The following is a 17,513-nucleotide window of genomic DNA, read 5'->3' on the forward strand; positions in this document are numbered from 1 at the left end:
TATAAAGTCTTAAAATATATACAGACCCACAGATCCTGTTGCAAATAAACTGCCAGGAAAATTAACATGAAGCAACTGAAAACCTAAATACATACTGGATATTTTATGATGTTAAGGATGTTATTTTAGATATAATAAGGACTCTTTAGAATAATATCCACAATACCATTATTAAAAAAAACAAAAACAAAAACACTGCCAGAAAGCTGAGATTTTAGATGGTGATCTATCCCTATTCTGCGTTATCCATGCAAGGTATGAGAAATGATAAATGTCCCTTTCCCAGGAATACCATTCATTTGAAAAAAAAAAGTAGGGGGGAAGGTTCACTGGGAACTTTGAGAAAAGTAAAAACATATCATCAGTTTCCTTATCTTAAAAATGGCAAGTTGATAGAGAATGCCTAAGATAATGACCAATAACCATCATGGAGCAATTCCCCAGGACCTTCTGGCAACACACTAGGAAAATATCACAGCTGGCACCAGTCCATGGTCCCAAATCCTAGCTACTATTAACTACTGCCAAGTTGGAAATCTTTCTGAAGAAAGGCCTATTAATAGAAGAGCTGGGATGTCTCAACTATTTTTAAGTACAACTATTTTTGAGTGCATCTAAGCCTAAATAAAATATACATGTTAATTCTTACCTAATTCTGAATCTCAAAAAAACAGAAAATAAAAGCATCCTCTAAAAAGCTGCTGCTGCTGCTAAGTCGCTTCAGTGTGTCTGACCCTGTGCGACCCCATAGACGGCAACCCACCAGGCTCCCCCGTCCCTGGGATTCTCCAGGCCAGAACACTGGAGTGGGTTGCCATTTCCTTCGCTAATGCATGAAAGTGAAAAGTCAAAGTGAAGTCGCTCAGTCGTGTCTTGACTCTTAGCGATCCCATGGACTGCAGCCTACCAGGCTCCTCCGTCTGTGGGATTTTCCAGGCAAGAGTACTGGAGTGGGTTGCCATTGCCTTCTCCTCTAAAAAGCTAGTTGAATGCATTTTAGGGACTCACTCATGATTCTTAAATTCTCTAGGCACCCCAGTTTTTACAAATTTCAGAATATCTTTTGACCTGAGGCATATCTAGACAACATATATCTGTCTATGCAGCCCTTCTGCTTTGCTAAAGGGCTAAAATATGCAAAAATATGCAAAACCTATATATGTGTGTGTGTGTATATACACGCTATATATAACACACACACATATATATTATTCACACACAAAACCCTTTAAAAAGCTATGAAAAAACCACCAAAGTACATCTGAACAAACACATATAATATGGGCATTCTCTTCTCTGAAATACTTTTCAAAAACGGAGATATTGTAAGTCCCACACATTCATAATATTTAGGATGAGGCTCTGATAATATCTTGCTTGTTTAGCAACTTTACTGGTTCCTCAAATCCCCAAATCTCAAACTTTTTTTTTACTAGTTCAGCAGGACAATAAATGTATTCTGAGATGTGTTTTTAAAGGAAAAATAGAAAGATATTGATAGGTAACTAATGCCCTAGAAACTGAGCGAGAAGGAAAACATTCTTTAAGTAACTGTGTTATGTGGCAGACTGGATGGAGGGGTGTTTGGGGAAGAATGGGTGTGTGTAGTGTACCGCTGAGTCTCTTTGCCATCTACCTGAAACTGTCACAAGTTACACTCCAATATAAAATAAAAAGTTAAAAAAGAAAAAGTTACAGTAATTGTGAAGTTATTTTTTTAGAGAGACGTACTGACCCCAAAGGAATTCTCTAAAGGTTAAAGGTTTACTAGGCAGAACGTGTCTTCCTGTGATGAGTGCACACGACTTTGCAGGTGTCACACACTGGGTTAGTGCATCTGATCACAGCGAAGCCTCTCCTTAAACCGCTGCTCACGCGTTTCTGACTCAAGTCGACACCTGCTAACTGAGGACTTAGGAGAACTCTTCACATAAAATACTCTTTCTTGCAGAAATTCCACATACATCTCAGTGATACCAGCTAGCACCTGTGTATTTAGTATAATAAAGTCTGAAGTTGTTTTACCCCCATTTGATACACAAGGAAGTCAAGTCAGGAACGGGCTAAATTATTTCAGTAAGGCCAGAATGAGCAAGTGACCACAATTTAAAAAACAAAACCAAAAATAAAACTCCATTTTAGTTTAGAACAGACACATCATTTCTATTTATCCTTTCATCTGTTCTGTCCATTCCGTCACCTCCAATCCTATCCACCTGGACCCATCCCAGGACCCATCCCAAGTGCTCATGTCACCCATCACCATCCTTCCATTCGGCTTTCCTCGCCATCCTTCCATTCAGCATTCCATACGTGTACTGAGCACTGCATCAGGCACAATGATGGAGATACAGGAGGGTAGTACCTACAGGGCTTGTACTTTTACCACGAGGCAGGCAAGATCATTTACATGAAGGACCAATGATTTTTTGAAGACTCTTCCAATGAAGATGTGGTGCCCAAAATCATACTTAAATTAACAAGTTTATACAATTTAACTATGAATAACAGAGATCATCTCAATTCTTTTACTAAAGCTTATATATACAGGACAAGTTTTAAAAACACAGTAAACTCCATCACCTGGCTAACTCAGTTGGTACAGCCTAAGACTTTAAAATGCAGTAAGCTCTGCCATTTGTTTTACCTATACCATCACATTTTGAAGTTTAATTCCATATGTCAAAGGAGAAGGTATATAGTTATACAGAACTGATAACCAGAATTATCTACCATGGTTTAATAATGCAAGTTTAAGATACACAAATGTGGAGAGGCACATATTACCTATTTGTAATAATTTTTAAATGAATCAAAAGCTAAGCCATCTAGATTTTAATATCCTGTAAGGAAAACAAAACACATTTCATTCAACTATGAATCCTTTGATGACTAAGCAGCTCATGAATATGTGTTAACAACAGTGAAAAAAGCAGAAAAACAGTGAAAAAAGCAGAAAAACACCAGAAATGCGTAGAAGCCATCATATAGTGGACGTGTGGAGATCTCCTTGTGAAGTGACATCACACCTACCGTAGTGTCGTTGCTGGTAACATAAACCAGGACATCAGAGGAGTTCCTGCCATTGATATATCGGTAGCAGTTCCAAACACAGCTAATCAAGTAACCCTGCAAATAAGTAGTCATTATTAGGACCTCAATTTTCAAATTCAGATAATTTAAAATATCACCATGGATAAAGCCATATTGCAAAATGTTTATTTACATAAATCTTAAACACACATTAACTCTACTAAGCCAAAAAGCCTTTAAAATTACAAAGTTTGGGTACAGTAACTTTCTGGCCAAAGGTGACACTACAGCCTTATTCTAGCACACCATGCAGAAGGTGGTGGGGAGGAGTGAGCTGAAAGTAGGACATTTCCAAGAAAAAGGAGTGAAAGGAGCATTCTCTACAAATATTTATTGCCCCTCAGTTATAGAACAACCAATTCATTAGCCAATTCTCATCACATTTTAACTCTGGATTACTGGGATTTTTACTCTGCAGCATTATATATAATTGTATTATACAAGTCAACTTAAAAAAAAAAAGAGAGAGGTTCATAGCATGTCAATCTGCTTCATGGTCAAAAAAATTCACTAAAACATTTCCATTTTCATAATGAACTATCCAGAGGATAATTAAAATTCAGGTTCAGAATAAAGACATACTAGAAATAAAGCATGAGCTCATGGGAAATGTTTAAAATATGAATTCTTGGCAGTTGCATGCCCATCATGTGTAATCAGATTAAAATGAAATGATTTTAAAGGCCCTTTCTAGCTTTGAAATTCTTTGATTAAAAGACGTTTAAAGATATGGAGAAAATGGAGCCCTGCTACACTGCTGTTGAGAATGTAAAATGGTGCCACGTGGAAAACAGTCTGGAAGTTTCTCAAAAGTTTAAATAGTTACCGCGTGACCTGGAGAGCCCACTCTGAGGTATATACCCAAGAGAAATAAAGACGTATGTCCACACAAAAGCTTGTGTGATCCATAATATCAAGAGTAAAACAATCCAAGTATCTGTCAAGACTGGACAGACAAAATATTCCATTGTATGATGTTTAAACAATGGAATATTATTCAGCAAGAGAGAAACTTCTGATGCACGCTACGGCGTGGATGAACCTTGGAAATGTCAAAGCAGCCAGTCACAAAGGACCACGCATTGTACGATTCCATTTACATGAAATGTCCAGAACAGGCAAACCCACAGAGACACAAAGCAGATTAGTGGTTACCAGGAGCAGGGGATGGGGGTGAGGGAAAACATCAAGTGGTAAAGATGTTCTAAAATTACACTGTTTAACCACTGAGCTGTGTTTATACAACTCTGTGAATATCCTGAAAACCACTGGATTGTACATTTAAATGGGAGAACTTTATGAAATATATATATATATGAACATGACATGTGAATTATATCTCAAGAAAGTTGCTTTACAAAAAAGAAGACATTTAAAGACAAATGGGGTATGTATCAACACTTTTCAGCAGAGTGAGGTGAACATTCTGTTGTGTACTCAGCTGTCTGAAGCTACATTTTGTACTTGGGGGTTATTATTTCCTACACTTAACTTTCTGTGATAATGTTAAGATGAAAATGTTATTTATTGTGTAATGCTATTTTAGTAAACTGTTTTCTGAATGGCAATAATCTGAAACCAGAGAACAATGAGAAAGAGATGGAAAGGGTATTTTTCTTGAACGTTGTACACAGCATGTTCAATTTACACGAATCTTCAGTTAATCCAACAATGTTCTTGCTTCTCCAAAAAACAAAAACAAACAAAAAAACCCTAGACTCATTGAGAATTTTAATACAAATAAAAAAGGAATGCTTGAACATTTTCTGTTGTGTCCTGTGCAAGAAGTTGTCCACTATTTTAGCAGTGAACAGAATGTTCTCTTTAAGGCAGGGAAGCTTTCTGATGTGAGGCCTCCAAAATGATGAATCTCCAACTGAAGGTTAAACCTGGAGGGGAAGTACTTAGTGTCTGGGGCCTCATTATGTCCAATCTGCGCTCTTGGGGGCCCCTTGCAACACGTGGAGTATACACTCACTCAACACTCCCACAGGAGAAAAATTGGCCTGATGTCTCTAAAACCCCAATAACTTACTTCAGTAAACTTACTTCCGTTGGACATTTCTGTAATCTTGATTAAAGAATTAAATATTTGGGGCGCAGTGGATAAGAATCTGCCTGCCAATGCAGGGGACACAGGTTTGATCCCTGGTCCGGCCAGATTTCACATGCCGCAGAGCAACTAAGCACGTGTGCTACCACCACTGAGCCCACGATCTGGAGCCCACAGGCTGCAACTACTGAGCCTGCCGGCTGTAAATACTGAAGCCTGTGCGCCTAGAACTTGTGCTTCCCAAGCAGAGAAGCCACCACAATAAGAACGTGCATGGCAACCAAGAGTAGCCCCAGCTCACCGTAACTAGAGAAAGCCAGTGCAAAGCAGTAAGACCCGGCTCAGCCAAAAGTTAACAAAAAAATTAAAATGTTAAAAAAAAAAAAAGGAAATATTTGGTCTATTTTCCAAATGAACTTGCACTGACAGGATTAAGTACACCCATGGCTTATTTGGAGAGCTAGGTGGTAAGCGTTGTTACTTGCAAACCAAGGACAAAGTGAAAATGACACAAGGCCTATCTGGGCTCCTAGGGACCACTAGCAATGAAACTTACTAGAGTCTAACAGCGAATTTAGGCTGTGAGAGCTACTAATCAGGCAAACGGATATGTGAAAGCACAAATCATGCATGTATTCACATTTTCTTTTTAACAATTACTGAGTCTCCACAAGGGAGAGGAAAATGAAAGTAGGATCTGTGTTCTCAAGGAAATGCAACCTGGTTAGTAGAGAACAGATAAACACAGTTATTGTCTATTATAATTATTACGTATAACACATTACTCACAGGTTGGAGACAGTGCTGTGGACTTTATCTGATCACTATGATTTGCAACTGATAAAAGCGCGACACCTACACCATCACTTAAGACGTGGCCTGGCACACTGGGGCTTTACCGGATAGGTGAGTGAGTGATGCACCTTCCTACCCATCAGCTCATTTAACTTCACTGTCACCCTACAGAATGTTTTCGTAGCTATCACTGCTGTTAAGTAAACGAAGAAACTGAGGCTGTGGTCACACAACTAGATACAGCAGTGACTGAAGCTAAATCTAGGTCCTCTGACTCAAAATCTCAAATAAGCATTTCCCATAAAAATGTCAATGGTTACACAATTAAAATGCATTTTTAAAGACCAGTTTCTGGGCAATGGCACAGGGTAGCTCGGTCAGATTAACCTTCTTGCAGGTAAAAATGAGAAAATCTGGAATTAATAGACACAGACTCTATAGGAAGGCATGGCTGAAGGGCTTCAATAGGGCAGAAGCTAAAGAGGAATCTAGCCTTCAGTGACAAAGCTCATGGGGTGGGATTTGAAAGTCCGAAGCCTCATGCCAGGGGAGGTCTGGGGCTGACTGAGCAGTCAGGAATTTGGTGTGTGGGGGCAGGAGCTGCAGGGGCGGTGAGCCTCAACATCCGTCTATAAAATTCACCCAAATCCTCACCACTAAACCATACGTGCAATATCAAAAAATGCAGAGTGTGCTTTATGGAGAGAAAATGCAGACCTAAGTGACTTTCAATGAATCATTTTCTTTCTACTCCTCTTCACCAAATCGCTATGACTCTTCTCCCGAAACACAGCTTATTCAAGCTTACTGAGGCTTGCCTTTTAAAGAACCGGGTAACCTCACGCCTAAATAAAGACAATGAAAGAATACTCAGAATTAAAACTTCAAAGTCTAACCTGAGAATTTTCTACTTAGTAGCACTCAAGTTCCAATAATTATGATGTTTTTATTACCAGATTTACAAAGACGAAAAAGCTAGAGGGCACTGAGTTGCTGAAGGTGAGGGAAATGTGGCTGCAGGGAGTGTTGAGTCATTCAGCTTTAGGGGAGGCCAATCATAACCTACAGAAAACCTTCAAATTATGCATAGCCTTCTAATTTCAAGAAATACATCTTGAGGAAATAAATGTGTAAGTATACAAAAGATACATTTAATTTTCATTGCAATACTATTTAGAAGTAAAGAAGTAGAAACTATCTCAATGTCCCAAAACAACTAATTTATAAAACTGCTAAGTTTATCTAATACATTGTTACAGAATAATGTTCAAAGTTTATTACGTTTTAAAAAACAAATGACCAAAAACCCCACAAAATTCTGTAAACCAATTACCCTTCAACTAAAAAAATTTTTGAAAAGTTAAATATGGAAAAAAATATTTTTTAAAAATCAAACTACAAAGGAATGTGTACTGAGACATAGAAATGGATGCTATGGTACATAATACATACTGCATAAATGCACAACATTAATTTATTCACATCCAAACAGATTTTAGAATAACCCTGAGCTGGCCTGTGTTAAGTTTGGTTAGTGATTATTTCTGTCATACAGATAAGAGAAGGAACAAAACTGTTAGGAATTCAAAACGCAGTTCAGAAATCTAAAGCCAGATAACAAATAGACAGAAACCTGCCTACTTCTGTGGCATTCATGAATACATTCAATAATATTTAGAGCATAAGTAAAATCTTCATGCTTACCTTGAAAGCCAAGATAATGCTGATAAACAGAAGAATAATGAGGACCAAACAGGTAGGATTCACTGACATGATATCATCTTTGTAAGGAAAATCAGGAGGCTGCAAAAGAGAAGAGTCTTATTGGCAAATCTCATTAATTATCAAGCGCAGCAATAAAGACCCAGCACAATAAAAAATAAATAACTTTTAAAAATAAAAACTAAAATAAAATACTGCCTTCTTGATATAGAGCATTTTTGCTGATGCTACTTCTCAAAGAGCAGAATCTTGTATTAAATAGGTATTTACAGCATTAAAAAGAATCAAAACTATTATATACAGAATGGATAGACAAGGTCCTGCGGTATAGCACAGGGGACTATATTGAATATCCTGAGGAAAATATTCTTTGGTGATATTGGATATAGGAAAAGAATATTTAATAAAGGAATTCTGTATGTGTATAACTGAGTCACTGTACTGAATAGCAGACCGGCATACTGTAAGGCAAGCATACTTCAATAAAAAATTTTTTAGTAAAAAGAATGTATATCTATCAATTCCTTCACTGTACAGCAGAAATTAACACTGTAAATTACCATTATAAATCAACAATACTTGAATTAAAAAAAAAAAAAAAAAGCCCTACCAGCTGACCAAATTGACTAACTACCAGGGCAAAGGAAACCCCTTTAGGAGGATTGAAATCGGCTACTATTTATAGTTCCTGGGAATGACAGGACATCACCATAAACCATGTGCTCAGCACAGATCAGCGCTCTCACGGTAATCGGCTTAGACAGTGCATGTGGAAGGCAGCTCCGTGTGGTCACCCTGCATCTCTCCCTGTCACCCAGTACTACGAGTTTGGGTCCCACTTTAGCAGTAATCTGAGACTTAACAAAGGAGAAAACTCGTGACTCATGTGGCTGGCCCACTCCAGGGGGACCCGCACCCACTGGTTTTCAGAGTCCCCTTCCATTCTGGCAAAATACCTAAGAAATAAAATCTAAGGCATTCCTTCTGATCAGCTCATCAAACAGGCCCTTGCCCCTTGGAACCTGAAAGGGCTGTCTGTAGTACCACTCTCAAAGGGTTAAGAAGAAAACAAACGGATGTCGTTTACAAGACCAACATGAAATCGTACTATTTCCAGAAACATGGGGGAAAAAAAAAAAACCGGGATTAAAGTGGGAGAGACCCTTTCCACAAAGATCTTTTACACTTTTTACCCCAGAAATCTGTACATGGTTTCTTTATCCAGTTAAGACCTATAAAAACACATGCACAGCTTATTTTCTGTGTTTTACAAGGCTCCATATGAAAAGAGCAGGCACTGGGACTTCTCTCCATCAGCTTTCTCAGACAAGTCTCCCCAGACTCACTATATCTCAACTTGTCAGCAAGAGCCGCAGTATCAGGGCAAGTCTGACGCCCCCTTTCACTGCTGTCTGCCGCTTAGGCACTGTGACAACCCGGAAGCCTCGCTTGTTCTGCCCAGACGGATCTTCAAGTAGGACATTCAGAAGATACCTACTTGTATAATCTGGTTTATACTTACAAATAAGAAGTAGATAGTGATTTTTTAAACCGATACTATGATCACTGTCAGCATCACTAACGTTATCATTGTATTACAAGTGGGTACAGAGTGACTGCACGACGCGCGCGTGACAGGAAGTCTAAGGAGCATCAGGACTGCTCTAAATGCCTACCTTTCTCCTCCTTATAAACCTTACAGTGGTCAGGACTATAGTCATGACTTGCCTTGATGTCCTCTACTTCACGATACACCCTCCCAACCCACTCACGTGGCAGGCTACGTGGCAATCCTGTCTCCTCCACAATTCCCGGGTAACGGTAGGAGCTCAGTCTCAGATTATCATTACAGAGTCAAGCCCAAGTCCTTACAGACAGAGGTAATTCTACAACCTGCTGGTCACGTATAAACCCCTCACGCAGAATCACTTAGCTGTTATCACAAGAAATAATACGTTAAGTTAGCTCATGGGAAAACACCAAAATTTCCTTGACACTACACTCTATGAAAACACAGACCTGTTTTCTAAGAAGCAAAAAGAAGCTATTTCCTACAGCAATGACCACCTGATACTCTAGAGGCTTTTCATACGTGGTCCACTGAGCGCCAGCCACGTGATCCAGGCAGGCCCCCGAAAGATCAGGAACTCCTGTTGCCACACTTCTGGCCTGCCTCCATCCCCTCCACGTCTCTTTTCCACTGACCTTCGTGACCTCTGTTACCACATCAAACCCCCAACCTGTGTCTTCATCCCAGAAAACCCACTTCTTCCCCCATGCTCAGACACTACTATTAGAACCTCCAAAGACTGAACATTCTCTCCATTTAAAACATTTTTGAATTTGAAGAAATTACATTTTCATATACATTCATAATTTAAAACACAACAATTTAAAAACGTGAAGGCATGGATGTATTCTAACCTCACACCCTCCATGAGCTTAATAGCAAGCCACCCATATTCACTCATAAGATCACAAAGGACATTTAATAGAAAACCAGCCTCAAAAAGAAGCTGGAGGAAGAAAGGGGTTCTACAGTCAAATTAAGTGTGAGAACCAGTGTATATCAAGTTTCCCATTTTCCATACACAGCAGAGGCAAAGAGCTACCCTCTGCTGATAACTGAGCAAACTGCATTTAGACAATTAGTCAGCAGCTTGTAAATTAGGTAACTGTTAAGTGTTAGTTGATCAGTCATGCCCGACTCTTTGCGACCCCATGGACTGCAGCCCACCAGGCTCCTCTGTCCATGAGATTTTCCAGGCAAGGATACTGGAGTGGGTTGCCATTTAGGTACCTCCAATACCATCATCACCATTGATCTACCTCAGGGGGTTAAGTTTTCCCAAAAAGCATTCTAAGAAATTTAAAAATGTTTATTCAAAAATCTCTAATCTCAGATGCAAGTTAAAAATTCACAAATTATTATGTGTATGTTTATCTCTACTTCCTTTATATCTCGATCTTGATCAAAGACAGGGATGTCTCTTCGATGTCATGAAGAGACATTGCGATTTTGAAGGTCACGTACCAGCTGTCGTATGTATTCCTGGATGGAGTTTGGATAAACAAGTATGGTGACCGCAACCAAGGTGTTCAGGGCAAAATCAAAGATCTGGTAGCAGAAGAATGGGATGATCCAGGCTGCGCGTTGCTGAACAGGAGAGAAGAGTGTGTTAGTATGCTTGGTATTACAAAACATTATTTTAATTCAGAGAAATCTCAATATGAAGGGAAATGGAGAAGCAGAAATACATTAAAGCGGGTCATGATGGCAACTTGGTAAACCACACAAAAGCAGTCAACCACAAGCCTCCAGTGAACGTTTCTGAGACTGTAACGTTGGTTTTCCATGTAACATTAACAGGAGATTTAAACTTCCGAAGATTCCTACAGGAAACTGGGAACAGCCATTACTTACTTCTTACAGACAGCGGCACAGATTACACATGTAAGAGATGGAGGAAAAGGCCCAGGACCTTGTTTCCAAGCTGCTTACCTTGTATGCTCCGTACGTAGCCATGGCACAGATAAGGATCATGAGAACAGAAATCGCGATGGCAATGCACATGTCTGTCAAAAGTTTTTTAAGAAAGACAGGAAATCAGTTGGAGCTCCACTGTTTTAACATTTTTTAGTCATTCTTCAAAGGCATTTTGTTTATAAACCAATTACAGACAAGAACTTTATACCAAGTACATCACCAGCATTCCTTTGGAATTTGAGAAGATGATAATGGAAGCAAAGTGCCTGAAAGATGTCCTCCTTAAATCATATGTTTATACATTTATATAAAATATCTGTGTCGGTCGTTCAGTGGTGTTCGACTCTATTTATAGATACATTAAATCTATTTAACATATTTAATAGATATTATATATATTTAACAGATATTAAATATATCTACATCTATATTAAATATATATATAAACATATCTGTATATATTAAACAGTTTGGTCTTCTGGTCCACTGAATTACATACATAAAAACTGAGGTATTCTTTTAATAGGTATCTAACTTGTATTTTATAATCTCATGTGTTTCAGACCCCTATTAAAACTTTCCACAGGCTTCCTATCTCACTCAAAAATCTCAATTTCTTGTCAAGGCTTGTATGTCTATGTTCGGTCTAGAACCTGCCGACCTCTCTCATCCCCTCCCACGTATTTTTCTACTTACCCTAATCCAGCCGTATCACCGAGTTCACTGAACACACTGAATCACCCCACTTCAGGGCCTCACACTTGCCCGGTAATGTCTGTCATACTTTCACATGATCAGCTTTTGCCTTTTCAATCATTCAGGTCTTGGCTCAACACCTTCCCTGGTCATCCTGGCTAATGGGGCCTCCCAGTCATGCCCACACAACTGCTATATTTTCTTGATATAACACGTCACTACTGTCTTACTTATATTTGGCGCTTATGGACTGTCTCTCTTCCTCTGCTAGAGGAACCTTCCTGATGAAAATCAGTCTCTATGTCTCGTTCACTACTGCATGGAGAAGGTGGCATGCCACACGTGGGCATTGAGCCCTTGAACTGCAGTCAATCTAAAACGAGATGTGTTGTAAGACTGACATGTCCTCCAGATTTCAAGGCCTTAGTATACAAAAAATTAAACTATCTCATTGATCTTTTTTATCCCGATGACAAGCTGAAGTAATATTAGGGATATACTGAGTTAAATATATTATTAAAGGCAATCACCTATTTGAGTTACCTTTTTAAATGAGGCTACTAAGAAACTGAAAATGACTTATGTACTTGCACTGTGTTTCTGTTGAACAGTACAACCAACTTTAAAGCCTATATCCCAGTAGGCACAAACTGAAGACTGACTCAAGAGGTCGTGTCACCGTATTTTTAAGAGATTCTGATAAGAACCACAATAAGGCTGGGTTACTCCGGGAGCTGGTGATGGACAGGGAGGCCAGGTGTGCTGCGATTCATGGGGTCGCAGAGTCAGACACGACTGAGCGACTGAACTGAAGGCTGGGTTTCTGAAGATAACATGTAGGGTTATCATCAGGCTAAGAGAAAACAAAAAACCCTTGCAGTGAAGTTATCTGTACAGTGCTGTCGGTTTCCAAGGCACTTTCAGAGCTATCTCATTGAGTCTTCCTAACTCTAAGGTAGATGTTACTGTGCCCAGTGAAGAGATTATGAAACCAGGGCTCAGAGATTACGTAACTTGCTGAGAGGGCATCTGCATCAAAAGGCTAAACGATGGCTAATCCTGCTCTTAGGATTTCAAATCTCTGACTCTACTATTCTATGCTGTTTCTCCTTAAGCTTTTAAATACTAACCAAATGAACCAATTTAGGCTGCCACTTCCTACAGGTATTTCTCCAAAGCAAAGCATTCCAGTTTTAGAACCACCTGCTCTATATCCTCAGCTTCAGAGATGAGAGGATATTTCAAGCAGAAGGTTTACAAACGAAGCACAAAGTCAAAGTACTTTCTGTGAGAGAATGCAGATAAATCGGGACTTCCCTGGCAGTCCAGTGGTTAAGATTCTGCACTTCCAACGCATTCACTTCACTCATTAGGGAACTAGATCCCACATGCACCAGGGCCCAGCCAAAAAAAGTAAAAACAGAAAAAGCAGATATATAGGGTTGCTACCACGCTCACATGGTAAAAAATCTGTCTGCAATGCGGAGACCCGGGTTCGATCCCTGGGTCGGGAAGATCCCTCGGAGAAGAGAATGGCAACCCACGCCAGGATTCTTGCCTGGAGAATTCCATGGACAGAGGAGCCTGGCGGGCTACAGTCCATCGGGTCTCAAAGAGTCGGACGAGACTGAGTGACTAACACAGACACAGATTTAATGCAATAAATTAATAATAAAGCTGATGACTTTTATGATTTTCAAAAAAAAATTTTATAAGAGAATCAAAAGATGATGGGACTTCCCTTGAGGTCCAGTGGTTAAGACTCCGCCTGCCAATGCAGGGGACACAAGTTCGATCCCTGGTCCCAGAAGACTGCACATGCCATGGAGCAACTAAGCCCCTGAGCCACAACTACTGAGTCCACGTGCCCTAGAGCCCGTGTCCTGCAACAAGGGAAGCCACACGCAGTGAGAAGCGCACGCACCAAACCAGACAAGCGGCCTCGCTCTCCACAACGAGAACAAGCCTGCAGGCAGCCACGCAGACCCAACACGGCCAAATACGTAAATTAATTAATTTAAGAAAAGATGATGAATACTGGTCAGTACCTAAAGCGTATGATTTCTGTTGGGATACGCATGTATTGATAATTTACTTTATAACTTTAATGCTAAATGACATCACCTTCCCCCTGTTATGCGGGAAGAGGTACCACGTAAGCCTCATAGTCTTCTTGCCAGGCCAAGTAACCTGCCCAAGACTGCCCAGCTAGCAAGTGGTGGATGAGATGCTCTAGCCCTTCAAGAAGTCTGCCTCCAGAAGCAATGCTCTGCTGTGCTACCCAGCTGGTGAAGGAGACAGAGCAAATACAGTGGTGGGGGTCAGAGGCCTGGGAATCCACAGAGCTTCCCTAAGAGGAGCTGGACATCCTTTATTACGTGCAAAGCGTGGGAGAACCTGTGGCAATCTCAAACTTGAACTTGGGCAGAAGTTCACTATTTTCTTGTTTGTCTTACTTTAATGGTTTTTAAATTCTGTACAAGTATCTTCTATAATGAGAAAAATTAATTTTATAAAAGCCAACCCATTGTGGGATACTCTTTGACTCCCTCATACATCTTAAAAGAAACAGAGATAAACAATTAAACTCAAGGCTTTATTAAAAAAATAAAACCAATGACATTTATATTAACATAATTTACATAAGATTATAATAGGTTATAATACAATTTTTATAAGTTATCTCTTATGTTAACATTAGACATATCAATGTTAATATAGAAAAATTAAAATCTTGAGTATTTTTATGTCCTATTCTGTCTAAAAAGAAAACCACTTCAGGACTAAATCTCACATAATCATTAAAATTTTTTTTAATTTCCATCTTTCTCAAAAATATAAAACTCAGAAGAAATTTAAAAGGCATAAATAAAATTAAAGTCATACAGCATCCTATCACCCCTCACAATGAGAAAACAGAAAAATGTTAATTTGAGATAAGGAAATTTTCAAAATTCTATTCCTGTAAGTAACTATACTAGCCACACTGAACAGAATGAATAAATCCCAAGCATATGACACAGCTTAGGTAGGATCAAAGTGTAAGTCAAATAAAAACGCAGAGCAGATAAGATAAAACAGGCCAATAAATCTCATATCTCCTAGCAGTCTAGAGGAGAACTCAACGCCTCTGAAGTAAGGTGTAGCATACTGTGGCAAACACAAGAGTTACTCTGAAGAATTGAAATTCATAAATGTGTCAACAGGCAAATGAGGAACTGGTTCTAATAACAGGGATTTTTACAACCAGTAAGTACTGGTCAGTGGCAGAAATACCCTTTACTCATTCTGTGCACAGCACACTGCCCGGTCAGATCACACTGCCTGCAGTTGCTTCCTACATTAAATTCCTGGCTTAAGGATGCCGTCCTCATTTGAAAAGGTTCAGAAGAAAAGCTACACCACAGGCCACAAAAGGCATAATTACAAAACCTTTCCTGATACTTAGCCAATCATTCAAACAGAAAAGGAGTTTCCGGAAATGCCTTTGTTAAAGTTAACCTAGTTCTTACTCTACTCTCCCTTCGGATTTGTCCCTTTGCCTTTCTTGGATTTGTTTTCTTTCCATAAAACTGGTAGCCAGGTAGATGACTACCTGATTTACACTTGTATTCTTACCTGCATTCTTATGGCTCACTTTTCTCTAATTTTTGTCCACATTTCTGGCTTCTGAAAACAATACTTGAGGTAATTTTCACAATTAAGTCACACACACACACAGACACACGCACGCACGCACACACACACAACACACCAAAGTCCTCATCCAGTTCTCTGTCCCCAGCAGGCCGACTCATATGGGCCATCATCAAACAGGCCTGCATTACCCTTTGGCATCAGTTGAGTTCAGCCAAGGAGGAGCCCAGGCAAGGGAATGGAGCGAATAAGAGGCTGCCCCCTGCTGTGAAGCGGCCTTGGGTTGGCTCTGACCCAAAGATAGCTCTGTGCTCCCTAGAAAGAGGTCAAGGCTCCTTCATATCTAGGGACAGTTAACAGCTGGCCTTGATCAAGCAAATGACATCACCACCCCTAGTGGTCTTCTTAGACCTACATCTCTGTAAAAAGATCTTGAAAATAAATATTCACTGAATTACCTTTAAAAAAAAATAAGACAGCTGTCAAGCGTAGAATATACAATCTTTTGAGCCATGTGATTTAAAGGATTAAAAAGATGAAAAGAGTGGAAGGGTGGGAGGGTAGAAGAATGAAGATAAAGGGCAACAATCACTCCTATGGCTCCACTTCCTCGGCTGTGGCATTTGTATGTTTATTTCCTCAAAACATTGGGATGTCATGCACTAGAGGACTGACTGCCCAGCTGGTTTGGGGCTATGTTAATAGAGAGCAGGAAGGCAGCCTGGGCCTTTTCCAATGTAATGCCAAGAGCCACAGGGAAGGCCCCAGCCGGTCATTCTGTTTTTCCTTCTATTTCTTAGTTTTTATTATCAAAACTTTCAAACATACACATTACTATGTAAGTATACAGAGGACAGTGTAATGAACCCTCAGAACCTGTTTGACTGTCTCATCTCTGATCACTGCACTTCTGTCCATTCTGCCACTGGGAAAAATGTGGATTGCTTCCAGTTTTTCGTTCAGTTCAGTTGCTCGGTCGCGTCTGACTCTCTGCAACCCCATGAACTGCAGAACCGCCAGGCCTCCCTGTCCATCACCAACTCCCAAGTCCACCCAAACCCATGACCATTGAGTCAGTGATGCCATCCAACCATCTCATCCTCTGTCGTCCCCTTCTCCTCCTGCCCCCAATCCCTCCCAGCATCAAGGTCTTTTCCAATGAGTCAACTCTTTGCATGAGGTGGCCAAAGTACTGGAGTTTCAGCTTCCGAATCAGTCCTCCCAATGAACACCCAGGACTGATCTCCTTTAGGATGGACTGGTTGGATATCCTTGTAGTCCAAGGAACTCTCAAGAGTCTTCTCCACCACCACAGTTCAAAAGCATCAATTCTTCGGCACTCAGCTTTCTTTATAGTCCAACTTTCACATCCATACATGACTACTGGAAAAACCATAGCCTTGACTAGATGGACCTTTGTTGACAAAGTAATATGCTGTCTAGGTTGGTCATAACTTTCCTTCCAAGGAGTAAGCGTCTTTTAATTTCATGGCTGCAGTCACCAGCTGCAGTGATTTTGGAGCCCAGAAAAATAAAGTCAGCCACTGTTTCCACATCTATTTGCCATGAAGTGATGGGACCAGATGCCATGATCTTAGTTTCTGAATGTTGAGCTTTAGGCCAACTTTTTCACTCTCCTCTTTCACTTTCATCAAGAGGCTCTTTAGTTCCTCTTCACTTTCTGCCATAAGGGTGGTGTCATCTGCATATCTGAGGTTCTTGATATTTCTCCCGGCAATCCTGATTCCAGCTTGTGTTTCTTTCAGTCCAGCGTTTCTCATGATGTACTCTGCATATAAGTTAAATAAGCAGGGTGACAATATACAGCCTTGACGTACTCCTTTTCTGATTTGGAACCAGTCTGTTCCATGTCCAGTTCTAACCATTGCTTCCTGACCTGCATACAGGTTTCTCAAGAGGCAGGTCAGGTGGTCTGGTATTCCCATCTCTTGAAGAATCTTCCACAGTTTATTGTGATCCACACAGTCAAAGGCTTTGGCATAGTCAATAAAGCAGAAATAGATGTGTTTC

The 17,513-nt window shown here is 40.0% G+C and overlaps 1 protein-coding gene across 1 annotated transcript in view; it reads right to left on the bottom strand.

Moving 5' to 3' along the window:
• LAPTM4B (lysosomal protein transmembrane 4 beta) overlaps positions 1 to 17,513 on the bottom strand; it is a 63,700-nt gene that overhangs the window by 16,899 nt on the left and 29,288 nt on the right. The window contains exons 3-6 of the mRNA XM_040261014.1: positions 11,166 to 11,239; positions 10,698 to 10,820; positions 7,646 to 7,744; positions 3,034 to 3,129 (exon numbers count right to left, since the gene is read on the bottom strand). Coding sequence (XP_040116948.1) covers positions 3,034 to 3,129; positions 7,646 to 7,744; positions 10,698 to 10,820; positions 11,166 to 11,239 — 392 coding nt within the window. The remainder of the gene's footprint in view (positions 1 to 3,033; positions 3,130 to 7,645; positions 7,745 to 10,697; positions 10,821 to 11,165; positions 11,240 to 17,513) is intronic.

Source organism: Oryx dammah, unplaced genomic scaffold, assembly GCF_014754425.2.
Source record: "Oryx dammah isolate SB20612 unplaced genomic scaffold, SCBI_Odam_1.1 HiC_scaffold_19, whole genome shotgun sequence".
Classification (NCBI taxonomy): domain Eukaryota; kingdom Metazoa; phylum Chordata; class Mammalia; order Artiodactyla; family Bovidae; genus Oryx; species Oryx dammah.